Raw genomic sequence first — 21,239 nt, 5'->3', positions numbered from 1 at the left:
AGGCTCATATTTTAAATATCAGTGTCTAGAACTAATTTTTATTGTTAGTGCTGTATTTTTAGTAGCTTGGAAATCCATAATGGTCACTTTAGGAAATATGAAGGATTTATTATCACTTATTTATTACTGCCATGTGTGATACAACCACAGATCCAGGCTCCCTTGAATAAAAAGTATTTGAGGGCTTCCCTGGTGGCACAGTGGTTGAGAGTCCGCCTGCCGGTGCAGGGGACACGGGTTCGTGCCCTGGTCCAGGAAGATCCCACATGCTGCGGAGCGGCTGGGCCTGTGAGCCATGGCCGCTGAGCCTGTACATCCGGAGCCTGTGCTCCACAACGGGAGAGGCCACAACAGTAAGACGATCGCGTACCGCAAAAAAAAAAAAAAAAAAGTATCTGAAATAGCTGAGAGATATGAGAAACCTTTTCTATTTTCTTAGGTATCAGAAGAAAGTTGAGAGTTGCTTCTCTTATATTTTTATATGGCCGCTATTGAACATAGGCATTTTGTTTCTGTTGTCATTAGACCAATGGTCATAGGCCTATTTTTGTGCAGGAAAATGAAAGCCCAAGGGTGTTATTTAACCTTTCCGGGCCTCCCAAATATGTCTAGTGGAGAAGAGACAGTAAACTGTTCGTGTCCTGCTATTGTTTGCCCAGTGTCTCTAGCACCTAATCCCTTGTCTGGCTCATGTTCGTCACTCTACCTGAACAGAGCTGACAGCCAAATCAATCTTATCTAACCACACCTCTGGACATGGCTTGCATATGTGTATATGTCTGTCTGTGTTTCTTTCCCGCTTCCTCTGCCCTGTCACTGTCCCTCATATACCCCTTTAATGGATTCTTTTTATCGACTGAAATCCAGACTCCTTAGCCCAATATTCATAACTGGTTGCTGTCCTTTCCAAATGTCTCTCAGCTCCTCTGTGTATGTACTAGGTATTTTAAACACATCAAATTACAGGTGACCCTTGAACAATGGGGGTTAGGGGCGTCAACCCTCTGTGAAGTAAAAAAATCCATGTATAACTTAAAGTCAGCCCTCCATATCATGGTTCCTCTGCATCCATAGTTTTTCCATATCCATGATTCCACATCTGGGGATTCACCCAACTGCAGATCGTGTAGTGCTGTAGTATTTACTATTGAAAAAAATCCGCATATAAGTGGACCTCTGCAGTTCAAACCCATGTTGTTCAAGGGGCAACTGTGTAGTCTGTATTTCCCCCCAAATGCCCTGAGTTTTTCACCACTTCCTTCCTTACTTCATATCATTCTATTAACTGGGAAGGTTTTCCCTGTAGATCGCTACCTGTCATATTTCAAGGTTTACTTAAATGCTTATTTTTCATGAACCTTTGACTACTTCCCTGCAGCCAACTTTGATCTATCCCTCTTCTGAATACCTATAGCACATTGTGCCTCTCATTTCACTTATCCTATGCCATCTTGTATTATAATTATTCATGTTCAATGTCTTTTCCCCTCTACTAGACTATGATATCTTTTGAGGCAAGGCGTTCGGGTGATTTTTTCAATTTTTATTTCCTTACCATGCCTAATACAGTGCCTATCTGTCCTACTGTTTAAATGCTGTCCTACTTCTGTGATTCCTCAACGTTTTTGCTGCCCCCAAGTGACAAGTTGTAAAATAGCAGTAGTAAACAATTTAGTCTTTTGTGAATAGGAAAACACTGACCAAATAAAATGTAAATAGTTTCTCATGTTAAATATTCTTCCCCATATCAGTATCCATAATTAACACCCATGAAACAAAATGCCTGTTCAACAGCATTTAAACTGGTCAATGAGCATTTATTAGCAACCTAAATATATTCCAAAAGTATATTAAGTTCCAAAGAGTTTTCAAAAGATAAGTTCCTTGACATCATAAAATCAAGTGAAATATTGAATTTTACTGACTAATATTTCAGTGAGACCTGAGTACCATTTTCTATCATGTGAAAAAGGAGCCTGACAATAAGAATTGCCATTCAGCAAAGTTACTTCAGCAGGCATGTGAACCACCATTCAGCCCCCTAGCCCAGGAGTTTTCTACAAAGGGGAGGTCACCCTCAAGGGTGTGAAAATTGGTTCTGGGGGAGTAAAACATCTTAGATATTACAACAGATAAACAGATACACAGTATATTTGTGGTGTTGAAACTTCTTTGAGGGACTTCCCTGGTGGTCCAGTGGGTAAGACTACACGCTCCCAATGCAGGGGGCCCGTGTTCGATCCCTGGTGGGGAAACTAGATCCTACATGCATGCTGCAATTAAAAAGCCCGCATGCCACAACAAAGATCCCACGTGCTGCAGCTAAGACCTGGCACAACCTAAATAAATAAATAAATATTTAAATATTTTTTTTAAAAAACTTCTTTGGGGAGGAGGGGCAATTAAGGAAAATATATCTAAAAAGGCAACTTAAGGGAACAATGATGAATAAAGGTTGAGAAACACTGACCTAGCCTTTAATACCCTTTGTCATCTCAATTCCAACATCCAGCATTTATATTCTACTCCAGCAAACTACTTCAGTGGCCATTCAGGACCTACTTAGAATAAAAATTAGCATGCCTAATAATTTAGTATGCCTAAACCTTTAGGCTCCTGACGTCTCTCAACTTTTTTCCTTCCTTCCTCGTGTGTTGCTTCCTTTTCTGTCGAAATTAGACCATATTGTCATTCTGTTCAATCTCTGCTCCATTGTCTTTCCACCATATATACTCTATAAACTCCTAATCTTGGATAAATTTAACCATTTATCCTATATCCAGGCTACTGAACATTGCTAGAGAAAAATCATGTAATAGTGTGGATTGGACCACTGCTTGTGTTTCTAATTAGATTTTCTTCCCCCATAACCCTCTCATTAGTTATTCTAAGACCTCACATCAGGCTCCTCATCCCACATTTAACTTTGCCTCCTACCTCTCCTGGAAAATTGAGCTTAACAGATACAAGCTTGCAAATTCCTAAACCCTGTGAGTTTAATAGTATCCATACCTACTTTCACACTATTTCCTTAAATTCAAGTAAGAGGTGGCATTTTCCTGCTCAGGGCTAGCTCTTCCACCTGTTCTTAATCCCATTACCCCCTTCCAGAATCTTATGCCAGTATATTTTTTGTGTTCCCTATGTTATCAAACTCTCCCTCTCTGACTCTCTTTCCTTCATAACCAAGCTCTATGTGTATGTCTTCTCACTTACTATCAAAGTACCAAATTTCTAGAAGAGAGTCTAGCATGTAGTCGCTTAGTAAATGCTTGTTGCCCAAAAGAGGAAGCATAGAATATATCTGAATAAATTGAATTAGTGTGTACATTTACATCCTCAGCAAAGATAGGTAAGTGGCCTAGTAATAGCAACTTAGATGAAACCTAGAGGGCTTTCCCTCAAGTTTTTAATCCAACAGTTATCCCTTAGGTCAGTATTACTTGATTCAGACCACGATTCTATCCATTTTTAAAAAGCTTCCACAGTCCCTTCAACCACTATTTGTTCATTATCTGTCGTCATCAATAATTAAATATTTACTTCTGTTTCTAGTTATGGCATCCTAGGTAATCAGAACAATGCTCCCACTAGGAAATGTTAAAATAGTTAGACAAAACATAAAACACATCTGCCTGTAGATTCTAGAGAGCTAACAAGATAGCAAAAATTACCAGGCAAGAACCAGAAGAAGAGAAGTCCCAGGAAGGTGAAGCTGGTGTTTAGATGTGCTTTTTCCTCTGGGGATTTGTATTGATTAAAGAGGGTAAGGCTGAGAGGCCAAGAAGCTGAGCTATACTTGATAACCTAGAAAGACCAAAGCCATAGAGATTCATGTCCAGGGATTGCTAAAGTAGGTTGAAACATTTTTGCTTTGGTTTGGAATTTTAAAGGCCACTACTGTAGAACAGAAGAACCTGTTGTAGCCTCTCTCAGAGACTGTAGCTCATCTTTCGATCATCCCAATCTTGTAAATTGGATTGAGGTAGTCCTAGAACACTGGTGATCCCAGAGTGCTGATATCGCTGGTTCCAGGCCAAAGAAAACATTAATCATCCCTGGGAGGAGATAACATTATCCTAAACCTTACATTATTTCTACAAATAATTTTGCAAATACAAAGTTAGTCATACAATAAAAAATAAGCAGATACACAGGAAAACACCTACAGAAACAGTAGACATTTGAAACAGACACAGATAGGAGATCTAGTTACTGGATTTATCAGACATAGCCTTTAAAATAATTATACTTGCTAGATTCACGGAGATAAAAGGTAAGGTTGAGAGTATTGGCAGATAACTTGATTTTTTAAAAAACAAATGAAAATTTTAGAAATAAAATTTAATAGATGGATTTAACTGCAGATTAGACAGAAGAGAGATAGAGTGACCTGGAAATAAATCAGAAGAAACCATTCAAAATAAAGTATGGAAAGACAAAAAGAAGTAAAATATAGGAGAGGGTGAGAGATACAGAGGATAGAGTGAAAAGGCCTAATATATTTTTAATTTTATTAGCATCTCAGAAGGAGAGGAGGGAGAGAATGGGAAGAAACAATATTTGCAGAGATGGTGGCTGAGAATTTTCCAAAATGATGAAAGACATTAATTTATAGATTTAAGAATTCCATCAAATACAACCAATATAAAGGAAAAGAAATCCACATCTAGACACATCAATAGTAAAACTGCAAAAGACAAAGACAAAGAAGAAATCTTAAAAGTAGCCAAAGAAGAACAAGAAAGGCTTGCCTTCAAAGGAGTCACTGTTAGATAGCTGACTTCTCAACAGCAGAAATGAAAGCCAGAAGGTAATGGAATGGTACCTTCGATGTGTTGAAAGAAAATAACTGTCAACTTAGAACTCTATACTCAGCAAAAATATCCTTCCAAAATAAAGGTGAAATAAAGATGCTTCCAGACAAACGAATAGAGAACTTGTCACCAGTAGATCTGTACAAAAGGAAATACTAGAGAGTGTTCTTTGTGCAGAAAGAAGATTATCACAAGTTGAAAGTAAAAAAAAGCAGGAAGGAATGAAGAGCAATGAAAATGGTAAATCTGTGAGTGAATCTAAATGAATATTAAATGTATAAAATAATTATAATAAACTCTTATGGAATTTAAAATACAGAAAAAACTAAAACATGTGACAATAGCATATATGTCTGGAGCAGGTAAGTGAACTTGAAATGTTCTAATGTTCCTTCATTGTCTGGGAAGAGGGTAAAAGTACCACTCCCATTCAACTTTGAATGAGAAGTCCTAGCCAGTACAGAAGGCAAGAAAAAGATACAGAGGATGAAAATATTGGAAAGAAAAACAACTGGCATGATTCATAGATTTTGTACATAGAAAAATTTTAAAAGCGTATATAGATAATTAGTTAGAATTCATAAGTGAGTTTTATAAGTTTACTAGATACAAGGTCAATATATATAAATGAATTGCATATCTATATGCCAGCCAAAAATAGTTAGAAAATGAAACTTTTTAAGAGATGCAACTCAAAATGACTTTTAAAAATAAATCATGCAAGAGATAGCTTCAAGAAGGCAGAGGATTAGAGATCACCTTCTCAGATGATGATACAAACAGATGGAGAGATATGCAATGTTCTTGGATTAGAAGAATCAACATTGTGAAAATGACTATACTACCCAAAGCAATCTACGGATTCAGTGCAATCCCTATCCAACTACCAATGGCATTTTTCACAGAACTAGAACAAAAAATTTCACAATTTGTATGGAAACACAAAAGACCCCGAATAGCCAAAGCAACCTTGAGAAAGAAAAACAGAGCTGGAGGAATCAGGCTCCCTGACTTCAGACTACACAAAGCTACAGTAATCAAGACAGTATGGTACTGGCACAAAAACAGAAATATAGATCAGTGGAACAGGATAGAGAGCGCAGAGATAAACCCACACACATATGGTCACCTTATATTTGATAAAGGAGGGGAAAATATACAATGGAGAGAAAATTGCCTCTTCAATAAGTGGTGCTGGGAAAACTGGACAGCTACATGTAAAAGAATGAAATTAGAACACTTCTTAACACCATACACAAAAATAAACTTAAAATGGATTAAAGACCTAAATGTAAGGCTAGACACTGTAAAACTCTTAGAGGAAAACATAGGCACAACACTCTATGACATACATCACAGCAAGATCCTTTTTGACCCACCTCCTAGAGAAATGGAAATAAAAACAAAAATAAACAAATGGAACCTAATGAAACTTAAAGGCTTTTGCACAGCAAAGGAAACCATAAACAAGCCCAAAAGACAACCCTCAGAATGGGAGAAAATATTTGCAAACGCAGCAACTGACAAAGGATTAATCTCCAAAATTTACAAGCAGCTCATGCAGCTCAATATCAAAAAAACAAACAACTCAATCCAAAAATGGGCAGTTGACCTAAATAGACATTTCTCCAAAGAAGATATACAGATTGCCAACAAACACATGGATGGATGCTCAACATTGCTAATCATTAGAGAAATGCAAACCAAAACTACAATGAGGTATCACCTCACACCAGTCAGAATGGCCGTCATCAAAAAATCTACAAACAATAAATGCTGGTGGGAATGTAAATTGATACAGCCACTATGGAGAACAGTATGGAGGTTCCTTAAAGAACTAAAAATAGAACTACCATATGACCCAGCAATCCCACTACTGGGCATATACCCTGAGAAAACCACAATTCAAAAAGAGTCATGTACCACAATGTTCATTGCAGCTCTAATTACAATATCCGGGACATGGAAGCACCCTAACTGTCCATCAACAGATGAATGGATAAAGAAGATGTGGCCCATATATACAATGGAATATTAGTCAGCCATAAAAAGAAACGAAATTGAGTTATTTGTAATGAGGTGGATGGACCTGGAGACTGTCGTACAGAGTGAAGTAAGTCAGAAAGAGAAAAATGCCGTATGATAACACATATGTATTGAATCTAAAAAAAAATGGTTCTGAAGAACTTAGTGGCAGGACAGGAATAAAGACGCTGACCTAGAGAATGGACTTTAGGACATGGGGAAGGGGAAGCTGGGATGAAGTGAGAGAGTGGCATGGACATATGTACACTACCAAATGTAAAATAGCTAGTGGGAAGCAGCCACATAGCACAGGGAGATCAGCTCAGTGCTTTGTGTCCACCGAGAGGGGAGGAATAGGGAGGGTGGGAGGGAGACGTAAGAGGGAAGACATATGGGGATATATGTTTATGTACAGCTGATTCACTTTGTTATAAAGCAGAAACTAACACACCATTGTAAAGCAATTATACTCCAATAAAGATGTTAAAAAATAAATAAGTAACCAAATAAATAAATAAATCATGCAAAATATGTACAAAACCTCTATGTAGAGAAACATAAAATTATAGGAGAGTTAATAAATATAATGATAGAGCATGTTCATGGACTAGAAAAGTAAATACTGCAAAAATGTTGGTTTTATGCACATTGATCTATTAGATTCAGTGCAGTCCCAGTCAGAATCCCAACAGATTTGGAGTTGGGGGAAGATATTTTAATAAACTGATTCTAAAATGTATATTGAAATACAGAGGACTAAGAAAAGTAATAAACACTTGAAGAAAAACTAGGTAAGAGGATTTATTCTCAGATATGAAGACTGCAGCTTTAGTTACAATACTGCAGTGATTAAGACAGTGACACAGGGATGGACGAATAGTCCGGTGGAATAGAAGAGAGAAGTAGAAATAGACCTAGTATAAATGAACTTTTGATTTTAAAAAAATGGCACTGCAGGGAAAGAGTTTTTTGATAAATGGTGCTAGGACAATTGAATATCCATATAGAAAAAAGAAATGACCCCATCCTTACACTATAAACAAAAATTAATTCCAGACAGATTGTTGATCTAAATATAAAAGGTAACACGATGAAGCTCCTGGAAGATAATATAGAATATCTTAATTACTGTGGAATAGGGAATGATTTTTTATACAGAATGAAAAATGCTAACCATAAAGAATAGGAATGATAAATTAGGCTATATTAACATTAAGGACATCTATTTATTAAAGAGCACCATGAAGAGGGAGAGTGGGCTGGGAGGAGATGTTTCCAGTATGTATATCCAACAAAGGATCCATATCCATAATATAGTAACAAATCCTACAAATCAGTAAGAAAAAGACACACAATCCAGTAGGGAAAAAGTGGCAAGAGGTTTGTACAGGCACTTCTAAACGAGGATATGCAAATGGCCAATAATATAAAAGAGGATATGAAAAGGCCTCAGCCTCATGAGTGATCAGGAAAATGCTATATCTCTTCAAGAGAAATAAAAACGTGTCCACACAAAAATTTTTACACAAATGTTCATAGCAAGATTATTCATAATGGCCAGAAAGTGGAAAAAACCCAAATGTCTATCAATTGACAAATAGATAAATAAAATGTAGCACAGTGGTCCCCAACCTTTTTGGCACCCGGGACCGGTTTTGTGGAAGATGATTTTCCCCTGGGGGAGGGGATGGCAGGGGATGGTTCAGGCGGTAATGCGAGGGATGGGGAGCGGCAGAGGAAGCTTTGCTGGCTCACCCACTGCTCACCTCCTGCTGTGCGGCCCAGTTCCTAACAGGCCGCGGACCGCTACCAGTCTGCAGCTGGGAGGTTGGGGACCCCTGATGTAGCATATTCCATTTGATGGAATATTATTTGTCAATAAAAAGAAATAATGCACTGATACATGCTACAAATAGATGAGCCTTGAAAGAAGCCAGACACAAAAGGCTTTTTTACAATTCCACTTGTGAAATATCCAGAAAAGGCAAATCTATAGAGACAGAAAGGCTAGTAGTTAACTTAGAACTGGAAGTATGGAGGGAAATAGGAAGTGATGTTAAAGGGTATGGGGTTTCTTTGGGGGATGATGAAAATATTCTAAAAATTATTGTAGTAATGGTTGTACAATTCTGACTATGCTAAAAAGCATTGACTATTATACTTTAAATGGGTAAATTGTATGGTATCTCAAGTAAAGTTGTTTTTAAATGGGTAAATTGTATGGGTAAATTGTATGGTATCTCAAGTAAAGTTGTATGGTATCTCAAGTAAAGTTGTTTTTAAATGGGTAAATTGTGGGTATCTCAAGTAAAATTGTTTTTAAAATGTAGTAATATATTGGGTAAATTGTATGGTAAATGGGTAAATGGGTAAATTGTATGGTATCTCAAGTAAATGGGTAAATTGTATGGTATCTCAAGTAAAGTTGTTTTTAAAATGTAGTAATATAAATAATATAAATTAGGAGTTTGGGATTAACATATACAAACTATATAAAATAGATAACCAACAAGGACCTATAGTATAGCACAGGGAACTATACTCAATATTTTGTAATAACCTGTAAGGGAACAGAACCTGAGGTAGTATTTCTGCCTAACTCGTTTTTTAACTGACAATACCAGGTATTGGCAAGTAGGTGAAGTGATGGCAACTCATGTCCTGCTTATGGGAGTATAACTGGTACAACCATTTTGATATCTACTCCTTAAATTTGAACACAAGCATACACTATGGTCCAGAATTTCCATTCATAGGTTTATACCGAACAGAAGATAAGTCCAGAGATGATCTTGACAGCATTATTTACGACAGCTAAAACCTAGAAACAACCCAAAAATCTATCAGTAGTACAACAGATAAATAAATTGTGATGTAGCCACACAATAGAATATAACATATCAATGGAAATGAACAGACTACAGCTACACGCAAAAGATGAATATCACAAACATGATATTGAGTGAAAGTAGCCATACACAATGCATACTATCTGACTCCATTTTTATACATTTCAAAAAACTCAGCTGTAGAGCTCAGGGGAGTGTATGCTTAAGTAAGAAAGCTGTAAAGAGAGCAGGAAAACAGTTACCATAAAAGTCAAGATAGTGATTACTTTGGTGGGGAAGGAGGGGTTAGTAATTGGAAAGGGGCAGGAAGGGGGCTTGTGAGTTACTGGTGGTATTCTATTTTCTCTGTCTGGTGATGATTAACATTTATTACATGATGATGATTCTTTATGATGTACATTTTTTGTGTGTGTACTCTTCTGTGTGTGTTGTGCAATAAAAAATGTTTAAGAGGGCTTCCCTGGTGGTGCAGTGGTTGAGAGTCCGCCTGCCGATGCAGGGGACACGCGTTGGTGCCCCGGTCCGGGAAGATCCTACATGCCGCGGAGTGGCTGGGCCCGTGAGCCATGGCCGCTGAGCTTGCGCATCCAGAGCCTGTGCTCCGCAACGGGAGAGGCCACAACAGTGAGAGGCCCACGTACCGCAAAAACAAAAACAAAAAACAAAACAAAACAAAAAAATGTTTAAGAAATAAATATTTAATATAGCACATGTCAGTAGTGTATCTTTATATATGCTCATGTATATTGAATCTAATCAACAGTAAATGCTTATTTTGTGAAGATAGTGTGCTAAGGAGTATAATTTAATTTCTTCTTTATTTTTGTAGGAATATGTTTATCCAGAAGCCAGAGACAGACAATACTTATTATTTTTCCATAAAGGAGCCAAAAAGTCACGTTTTGACCTAGAGAAATACAATCAACTCAAAGATGCAATTGCTCAGGTAAGTTTTACAAAAATTAAAGTAAATCCCAGCCTCATCTTGTATGGCATTATCGTCATCATCATCGTCTACAGTCAAGTACTTAGATGCGTAAACTCTGAAAGAATGATCCAATCCTCTTCTTCCTATGTAAATTATTCCTCAGTTGATAAAAATGACTATTTTACATGGTCAACGCTCCAGAAAGTTTTATAACACAAGCAGATGAAAAGATAATGAGTCCTATCTATCCTTTTATCACTAGCATATTGAAATTTTTAAACCTATTTTTATATTTTTCATTTTGTTTCTTTAGAGAGGTCTGTTTTTACTTTTCTCTCTTTTTTTATTCTTTCTGCAATTGACCCAAAGATCTCTCACCTGAGATGTGTGGTAGCAATGGAGCCAAAATAAAATCCAGGTCAGAGAGAGACTACTAGAAATGTTTGCTAGGTGCAGGTGAGAGATTATTGAGCTAGAAATTTTTTTTTAAAGACTGATATCTTATTTTTCATAACAGCTACCTCTTTCACATTTCTGATTGTGCCTCCCCCTCACTCTGATATCTTTGATTTTGGTGAAGAAATCCTCATTTCTTTTCTCTGCAGTCTTCCATGACTTGAGAGATTTTTTTTATAAACCTCTGGAAGCCCTTCCATTCTCTTTAATGTTTAATTACTCTTCTCTGGACCTTCTCCGCCTTCTAAGTAAGGCACTAAGTAAGGCACTCTTACTTTGAGAGTGATTGAGATGATTTCTCTGACTCATAGTGATGGAGGAAAGACAGTTTCCTCTTCTCGGGAGACAGTAATATCATTGAAAGCTTGGCTAGCCAGTTTTCTCACCTTTTGTTTCTATTTTAGGCAGAAATGGACCTTAAGAGACTGAGAGACCCATTACAAGTGCATCTGCCCCTCCGACAGATTGGTGAGGAAGATTGATCTGCAGAGAGCCTCTGAATCCCAGCAGAAAGAACACCTGTTTATAACTATGGCCTTTTTAATTAAAGCATTGCAGGTGGAAGCTGGGAGCCACGTCTGGGTAGAGGGTTTTTAACTTTAATTAAAAAACAAAAACAAAAAGATCTTAGGGAAGAAAGGAATGTTAAAATCTGACCATCAGGCTTTGTGGAATATAAGCTCAAAGGGCTTAGTGAATATTGTCTTAATCAAGAATCTCAGTTTCTGGATGAAAATCATGTATTATTATTATAGTTGAGAGAAAGTGATGCTAGGGGTGTTGTTTCTTGCATCTTCTTTTCAGGGTCAGCAAAATAGTAACACACCAGCACCCCACTCAGCTCTAAATTTTTTTTTAATTTAACTTTTCTTATTTTTGACATAGCAGTAAATAAATGTACCAGAAAAGCAAACCCTCGAGATATGTGGGTGGCAAACAGAGTCTGAGCCCATGTCATTAGCATTTATTTTAGATTGGACCCAGTCTCTGCAAAGTTACCAGGAATCTCTCCCGTTTGTGCCCCATTTCTGACCACCCACACCTGTTGGTACACTAATTTTATCCATATAATTGGAACCAACTTATGACTGTTCGATAATTGACACTTTGGATTATCCCTTAATACCTTCTTAAATGTCTCAATATTCCACTTCTCTGGATCACTGTCTAGAAATAATTGGCAACAATGCATGAGGTTTTTTTGTTTTGTTTTGTTTTTTACTAATTAATCTTTAAGAGGAGGACAGATTTCCCTCCTTTATTTGACTATCCCATTGATACTCCCCTCTCCCTCCACAGCTAAAGCCAGAGGCGGAGTGTTCAGCTGTATTACCAAATCAGGAAGATGTAAGGTTTACAAAATGGCTAAAAACCATGGCTCTGTAGCCATTTCAGAACCAGAATAGTTTCACTGCTGTTAATCTGTTTGTGTGACAGCATTCCAGGCCACCCAGATGGCACTACCTTGTCTGGAGGCCTTGTTAATCTCGAAGGACACACACTCCCACACTGTTTGTGAGCCCTCCCACCTCCACCACTTCAGTAGTTGTAAATCAAGTGTGTGGATCTCAAAGGGTGCAATTTATCTTTGTACAGGAATACATTTCTATGGCTTCTTTCAGCCTACCCTCTTCACCCTATTTTTTCTTAAATTGAGAGAAAAAGGAGTTAATCTTATACTCTATCAAAATATTTTCTACCATATTTCCAGATGACATCACACTTGAAGAGTCAAAGGAATCTGTGTCTACTATCCTGCTTTTAACTACTGCGGGGGCAGGATGGAAAGGATGTTGGGGCTTGCCGCACAGCTGATTGATTGGCTTTTTTCTTTCACATGATTGATCCCTCTTCATTGTGGCAAGGGGTTTCTTTCTCTTTTTCTTCCTCCTTTGGGATCATTGTGTATGAAGAGAAACACTTTAAACGACAAACCCAGACTGCAGGTGCCTTGCAGAGGTTGAAGGCCAGCCAGGATTGCTGCTGCTGCTCCAGCCACCACCCTTTCCACTGGCATGACGGAATGAAAGGATGCATGTCTCCACTTCTCATCCCTCCTCCCACTTCCTTCCCCACCCGCCCCCCCAGTCGTTCAACCCCCTTCCCTCATTTATTTCTGTTAAGTTGTGTGAATTATTTTTAAACCATTTATCCTGTTTGTACGCAGGGTTTTTAAGAAGAAACAGCACAGTGCAATGAGCAAATCCTTTCAGGGTGTGTGGGAGGCAAGGGGAGGGAGAACGTGGAGAAAAGTCCTTTAAACAAATAGCAAAATATTGAACATGTGTAAAATCCTGTATCATTTATGAAATATGTATAAAAAGCAATGTACCTTCTGGAACAATAAATACTTACTCAATTTTTGAACTATAGCTTCTCATTCTTTAAAGCAAAACAACCAAGATCAGAAACAAAAACAAGCTTATTCTGATTCAAGGTGGAAAAGTTTTTACCTCTAAAATTAATTTTTATAAAAATACCATTTTGAAATTAAGTTTTGTTCCTGGAGCCTATATTTTTACAAGGCATTTCATGAATTCTTCCTGAACTTAAGATGGTCAATATTTTCCTAGTTTTCCAGAGCCACTAGAGGTTCGGTGACCTCTGCAACTGTGATAGAGCCAAGGACAGCACTGACACTAATATCCTTATCTCCTGATTAACAGGAAATATCTCCATTATATCAGATCATCAGATTGCCCAGTGTGGTCTCCTGGACTCCAGAAACTTGTTCAAGGATGAATTAAGATCAAATACTCATTATTTTAAGAGTTTGTATCAAATTTATAATGATCACCAAATGGGAAAATATCACATGCCACCTAGTCCATCGAAGGCATATCAAAAAGCATGTATTAAATGTCTGCATTAAGTGCAGTGTGAGATGTACTAAGAACCTCCACAGCTACAGTCCTGCCTCTCCTGGCAGCTCACAGCAACCGAACACAAACATCCCTAAGATATGTAAGGTTTAAGAAGATAAGATTGAAAATATTAAGCCATTGTTTGCATTCAACAAATAATAACTACACCCATGCACCTATGGTCAACTACGACAAAGGAGGCAAGAATATACAATGGAGAAAAGAGTCTCTTCAATAAGTGGTGCTGGGAAGACTGGACAGCTACATGTAAAAGAATGAAATTAGAACACTTCTTAACACCATACACAAAAATAAACTCAAAATGGATGAAAGACCTAAATGTAAGGCCGGATACTGTAAAGCTCTTAAAGGAAAACATAAGCAGAACACTCTTTGACATAAATCACAGCAATATCTTTTTTGATCCACCTCCTAGAGTAACAAAAATAAATGAGACCTAATTAAGCTTGAAGGCTTTTGCACAACAAAGGAAACTATAAACAAAATGAAAAGACAACCCACAGAGTGGGAGAAAATATTTGCAAAGCAACCAACAAGGGATTAATCTCCAAAATATACAAACAGCTCACGCAGCTCAATGTCAAAAAAACAATCCTATCAAAAAATGGGCAGATTTAAATAGACATTTCTCCAAAGAAGACATACAGATGGCCAAAAAGCACGTGAAAAGATGCTCAACATCACTAATCATTAGAGAAATGCATATCAAAACTACAATGAGGTATCACCTCACACCAGTCAGAATGGCCATCATCAAAAAACCTACAAACAATAAATGCTGGAGAAGGTGTGGAGAAAAGGGAACCCTCCTACACTGTTGGTGGGAATGTAAATTGTTACAACCATTATGGAGAACAAAACAGTATGGAGGTTCCTTAAAAACTAAATATAGAGCTACCATATGATCCAGCAATCCTACTCCTAGGCATATATCTGGAGAAAACCATAATTTAAAAAGATACATGCACCCCAATGTTCATTGCAGCACTATTTACAATAGCCAAGACGTGGAAGCAACCTAAATGCCCATCAACAGAGGAATGGATAAAGAAGATGTGGTACATATATACAGTGGAATATTACTCAGCCATAAAAAAGAATGAAGTAGCACCATCTGCAGCAACATGGATGGACCTAGAGATTATCATACTAAGTGAAGTAAGTCAGAGAAAGACAAATATCATATGATATCACTTATATGTGGAATCTAATAAAAAAGTGATACAAATGAACTTATTTACAAAACAGAAACAGACTCACAGATCTCAAAATCAAACTTATGGTTGCCAGAGGGGAAACATGGGGGGAAGTGATAAATTAGGAGTTTGAGATTAACATATGCACACTACTATATATATAATAGATAACTAATAAGGACCTACTGTATAGCACAGGGAACTCTACTAAATATTCTGTAATAACATATTTGGGAAAAGAATCTGAAAAAGAATGGATCTATGTATATATATAACTATTCACTTTGCTGTACAGCTGAAACTAACACAACATTCTAAGTCAACTATATTCCAGTAAAAAAAAAAATTTTTTTTAAGGCAAATAATAACTACATATTCCACAACATCCTCTTAGGCTCTGGTGAATAATGGAGAGTGTTAAATCCATTAGTGAGCATAGGTAATGCAGTTTCGCTAAGGGATCATAGACTTTTAGAGCTGGAGAAAGTAAAAGTGTTCTCAGAGTATGGTTCCAGGAACAGCAACCTACCTCTCCAGAAATGCAAGTTCTCCACTCCCTACTGAATCAAACTAGGAGAGGAACCAGCAATCTGTGTTCAGCAAGCACTCCTGGTGATTCTGATGCAAACCATTGACCTCATCAAACCGTGGCTTTAAAGAGAAGGAAACTGAGGCATAGAGAGGGCATCTGTGTCATAACTCATCAGTGAATTCTATGATCAAACAACCAGACTGAGTGAGGATTGGTGAGTATGGTGACTATGGTAAATGGAAAGGATAGAGATCATGTCACACGTGCGTACTATTGTATCTTGCCTGTGAGGGTGTAGTGGTAAGCACACAGTAGATGCTTACAAAAACAAATACAAATAGGTTGAATTTTTAAAATCTGGAAAGATTTCACAGAAATGTGGAACTTCTTAGATTTCAGAATTCAGTTTCACCAAAACTGTTAAGGGTTGTCATTCATTTTTTTTAAAATTTATTTAATTTATTTATTTTTGGCTGCATTAGGTCTTCGTTGCTCTGCACGGACTTTCTCTAGCTGCGGTGAGTGGAGGCTACTCTTCGTTGTGGTGCACGGGCTTCTCATTGCGGTGGCTTCTCTTGTTGTGGAGAACGGGCTCTAGGCTCACGGCCTGAGTAGTTGTGGCTCGTGGATTCTAGAGCGCAGGCTCAGTAGTTGTGGCACACGAGCTTAGTTGCTCCGCGGCATGTGGGATCTTCCCGGACCAGGGCTCGAACCCGTACCCCCTGCATTGGCAGGCGGATTCTTAACAACTGAGCAGCCAGGGAAACCCGGGTTGTCATTCATTTTTATCACTGACAACAACCTTTAGTTCGTTGCTCCCCAAATAAGTCCAAACTCCTTGTCTTCCAAAATGGACTATGTGGTTATTTCCTTAGGATAAATGTATAGGTTAATTTTAACAAGACCTACTGAATATAAAATGACCCACTTTATAAATATTCATTTATGTATGTTTTATAAATGCATCATCCACCGAGCAATCCTTCCACCTTGAAACTGCCCTCAGCTCTTGTGATGACTACTTCTCTGTAAATCTCTGACTACTTCTCAGCCTATTTTGCAGCATCCTCTTCCTCTGCCCACATCTTTATATTAGGCTTCTCCAAGGTTCCATCTTGGACCCCGTTTTCCATGAATGATCTCATCCATTCTCCTCCCCCAATTTCAGTTACCATTTATATGCTGGTAGCTCTCTCAAATTGTTATCCTAGCTCAGATTTCTCCTGAAGAGTACATTGGTTAATCTATCTCCTAACTGATCTATTTCCACCATTCCTGCCTGTGCATTAAATTTGTTCACTGTCACCGGAGTATTTTTGTTTTAATTTCTAATAGCTCATACTTTAGAAAAATAGATGCTTACATCTCCCTGCGCACCTCCCAGCACAGAGGAGCCCCAGGCGGGCAGGGAGGCTCTGAGTAAGCATCGGTTGGTGGACGTGGTGCCTGCGCGTCGGGCCTGAGAAGCTCTGGGCGAGAGCGCAGAGTCGGCTCCTGGGGCGGTGCGGGGCGCATCTCAGGTCTCACACTTGTAAGTTTCGGCAAAGAATGCTGTGCTTCTTTAGGCACGCTGAGCCATGCCGTACAAAGCTTCAAATCTTGGCGCAAAATCCAGAGACCTTGCCAGAGCAAACAAGAAGTACAAATGGACGACTGGTCAAAAGGGCCTAGATAAGTGGTGGTTGTTATTGTTCTTCCAACCAGCTATGAAAGAAACCTTCATTGCCTGTATTTTATAACCAACCAGTGTATTTTAACACCAGGACAGTGCTGCATTAGTCCAGACATAACCCATAGTTATCTTGAACAAGAGACCACTGGGAGAAATAAAAGTACACAGCCAGATGAGCAACTGCCTGTGAATTCTAAGGGAAGCATGCAACAGAAATCCAATGAATTAGTTAATGAAGCTACATATGAGGGCATAGAACTGCCAGAGCAGAGATCAAGGAATTTTCAAGTCATCAGTCCTCATCTAGGTGATGAGAAAGCTCACTGTACCAGAGAAAAAGCCAACATTATGGAACATAGAAATAATGATTTGCATTACAAATGTATGATTCCTTGTCAAGTTACTTCAGACTTAAAGAGGAGACAATAGCGTTGCTTCGAAAAGAATTGGACATTCTCAAAGCAAGCAATAAAAAGCTTCAAGAAGGGCTTCCCTGGTGGCGCAGTGGTTGAGAGTCCACCTGCCAATGCAGGGGACACAGGTTCGTGCCCCGGTCTGGGAAGATCCCACATGCCGCAGAGCGGCTAGGCCCGTGAGCCATGGCCGCTGAGCCTGCGCGTCCAGAGCCTGTGCTCCACAACGGGAGAGACCACAACAGTGAGAGGCCCACATACCACAAAAAAAAAAAAAAAGCTTCAAGAAAAACTGACTAAAGAAGATAAAGAACAGAGAAAACTAAAGCTTAAACTGGAACTCCAAGAAAAAGCAACAGAAGCTCAAATTGCTGAAAAAACAGCAGCTCTGGTTGAAGAGGTGTATTTCACAGAGGGAACGTGATGAAGCTATTATGTCTCAACTGCAGTTAGCCAATGAGGAGAGAGATGAAGCAATTGCACGAGCCAAGCATATGGAAATGTCTCTAAAACTGCTAGAAAATATTAACCCTGAAGAAAATGACATGACATTACAGGAATTACTGAACAGAATAAACAGTGCAGACACAGGGATAGCTATTCAGAAGAATGGAGCTATAACTGTGGATAGAATCTACAATACCAAGGAATGTAAAAAGAGAATAACTGCAGAAGAAATGAATGCAGTGATTGAAGAACGGGATACTGCTTTGTCTCAGGTGGAAGTTTTTCTCCCTTTGGAAGTAATAAGACCTCTGGATTAGCAGAATCTCAGTTTGCAGAGATGGGAAGCAAAAATCTTGCTGTTGGATCACTACGGGTAATAATGAATGAAGCCACTCCCATTTCAACCCCTTGATTCCTGGACCCGTGAATATTGGCTGTGGATGAAAAAGTACCATATGTTGGATTCTGGTTTAGAGCATATACACTGTCATGGAGAACCTTGTCCTAGCCCCACCAGGTATTGCCACATATCGGGCACTATAATCAAGTCTTCAAAAATCCATTCCACTGTTTTATCAAACTAGCTGTGTCAGGATGATGCAGAACTTGGTAAGATCAGTGTTCATGAGCATGAGCCCATTGCCACACTTCATGTGCTATGAAGTGAGTTCCTTGATCAAAACAATGCTGTGTGGAATCTCATGGTGATATGTAAGGCATTCTATAAGTCCATGGATGGCTGTTTTTGCATAAGCATTGCATTCAGGGAAGCAAGTCCATATCCAGACAAAGTGTTTATTCCAGTAGGAAGAGTAAAGAGCAGTTTTAGTAAGAAGGTAGGGAATGAAAGTTTGTGATCCAAGAGCAGAGTTTCAGAGTTAAGGATTAAAGAGGACTAAGGACAAGATATGGCCAAGGTTATTGTTTGAAGGTATATTTTATTGGAATAAATGAGTCAAGAAATTGTGAGGCTAGAGTGTTGTATGGGTGATTCTTGCTTTTATCTAGAATATTGGCAAGAAAAAAAATTTTTTTAATCTGGGAAAGTAACCTTTGTTGTCAAATCACAGTGGTACAGATGAGAAGCAGGTCATCCAAATCAGTGCTTCTCAAACTGTCTGTGGTGAAAACCAGTTTAAAAAAACGTTGTTCCAATGTGTTATGGGCCACTACTTTTATAATGTATAATAAAAATGACTTATTAAAAAAACTAAAAAATAAATGTGAGAGAAAGGAAAAGACACCACACAAAGTGGTCAGTGAAACTCAGGATGTGAGACGTTCTATAGGACAAAAGACTGGGTTTCTTCAACAAGTAGCATGGGAGGTAGAGGGACTGTTATAGATTAAAAGAATTTAAGAGACCCAACCACAAGCAATGTATAGCTCTTGTTTGTTTTGTTTTGTTATAAATTTATTTTATTTATTTATTTATTTTTGGCTGCGTTGGGTCTTCGTTGCTGCACGCAGGCTTTCTCTAGTTGCGGTGAGCAGGGGCTACTCCTCGTTGCAGTGCGCGGACTTCTCATTGCGGTGGCTTCTCATTGCGGTGGCTTCTCTTGGTGCGCAGGCTCTAGTAGTTGTGGCTCACGGGCTCTAGAGTGCAGTAGTTGTGGCGCATGGGCTTAGTTGCTCTGCGGCATGTGGGATCTTCCCGGACCAGGGATTGAACCCGTGTCCCCTGCATTGGCAGGTGGATTCCTAACCACTGTGCCACCAGGGAAGCCCCTATAGCTCTTGTTTGAATCCTGACTCAAGCTAGCAATACAAAGAAATTTTTGAAACAACTGGGAAAATGTAAATATAGAATGAGTATTAGATGATATTAAGGAATTACTGCTACTTTCCATAGTTGTAATAATGACAATACGATTATATAAAAAAGAAAGGCCATTTGTTAGAAATACATACTGCTGTATAAATGAAATAAGATTGACAAAATGTTAACTATTATTGCAGCTGGGTACTCTTTATTGTTTTTTCTACTTTGTATATATTTGAAATTTTCATCATAAAAAATTAAAATGAAAAGGCTGGTCAACTAAAAAGGAAAAAATAGGAATAAGAAAAATATCCTACCATCCTGGGAAGACTTGTTTACAGAACCAAAGGACTATCTGGTAAAAGTCCTTGACTCTAGCAATCAATCCTGGCAGCAAATCTGGGTTTATCTCACGCACACGTCCTCCGTTTCTCTGCAACACATATGAAGCAGTCAGATGGCTTCTCAGGGACAGGAAATTGCACGGTTTTGTTATTTCTGTTAAGACCATTGCCACTTAGCAGCACTACCCTGCAATGAAACAGTTCCTCAGTTAAGACCATTGCCACTTAGCAGCACTACCCTGCAATGAAACAGTTCCTCAGTTAAGACCATTGCCATGTAGCAGCACTACCCTACCATGAAACAGTTCCTCAGTCCCAGAGTCATCCATTGCTGCCATCAGATTGCAACTTAATAAGCTAATAATGATCAAGTTGCCTGTGTCCCACTAGCATTAGTGATAAAGTAGCTGAGTACAAGTTAAATCAATGGAAACCCCTTGCTAGACTGTAAAGTCTGCTTGTGGGAACCTCTTTTACCTTAATCACTGTCAAATACCCGTGACCAGCATGTTACCTGGCCCTTAGTAAGCATTACTGTTTAACTGAACCGAAACCCTAGAGGAAAGGGGCCACAGTAATTTGAATGCTACTTAGTGTAATAAGAAAATGTGCTAAAAGATTATGAAGACAAATTTAGGGACTACTTCCTAAATGACAATAATATTTCTTTCCCAGGCACTAGAAGTTCTGTTATTAGGAAAAGAAGCATAGATGAAGAAAGTTTAGAAATAATAGAAGCCCAAAGCATCATGTCAAGGTAAGATTAGGAGAGAAAAATTTTGGTTTCACGTGGATCCTTGTTTAATATCATATTTAAAAACAACAAACAAAAACCTATTCTCTACCCTTCTTTTTATCCTTCCCCTTCACATTATCTTCAGTAATAGTGCTTGCCAGTTCTCATTCTACACAC

General features: G+C 38.4%; 1 protein-coding gene and 1 pseudogene across 4 annotated transcripts in view; both read left to right on the top strand.

The window, feature by feature from the left end:
- MCU (mitochondrial calcium uniporter) overlaps positions 1–13,360 on the top strand; it is a gene marked incomplete at its 5' end in the record, with an annotated part of 208,612 nt that extends 195,252 nt beyond the window's left edge. The window contains 3 exons of one of the 3 annotated variants that reach the window (XM_082855102.1): positions 10,521–10,637; positions 11,480–11,543; positions 12,787–13,360. In XM_082855102.1, the coding sequence (XP_082711228.1) occupies positions 10,521–10,637; positions 11,480–11,543; positions 12,787–12,890 (285 nt within the window). In that variant the 3' untranslated portion in view covers positions 12,891–13,360. Of the gene's footprint in view, positions 1–10,520; positions 10,638–11,479 lie in introns of all 3 variants that reach the window. The other 2 variants (XM_082855101.1, XM_082855100.1) reach the window with 2 other exon arrangements.
- Positions 13,361–17,265: 3,905 nt separating this feature from the next.
- On the top strand, positions 17,266–18,537 carry LOC309971798 (mirror-image polydactyly gene 1 protein-like; annotated as a pseudogene). Its single transcript has 3 exons — positions 17,266–17,344; positions 17,452–17,864; positions 18,061–18,537. The product of its transcript is annotated as a mirror-image polydactyly gene 1 protein-like (transcript).
- The last annotated feature ends 2,702 nt before the right edge of the window (positions 18,538–21,239 follow it).

This window comes from Leucopleurus acutus (assembly GCF_964270905.1).
Source record: "Leucopleurus acutus genome assembly, chromosome: 14".
Taxonomy (NCBI): domain Eukaryota; kingdom Metazoa; phylum Chordata; class Mammalia; order Artiodactyla; family Delphinidae; genus Leucopleurus; species Leucopleurus acutus.
The sequence above is the reverse complement of the archived record's forward strand: the minus strand, read 5'-3'. Positions and strand labels throughout refer to the sequence as shown.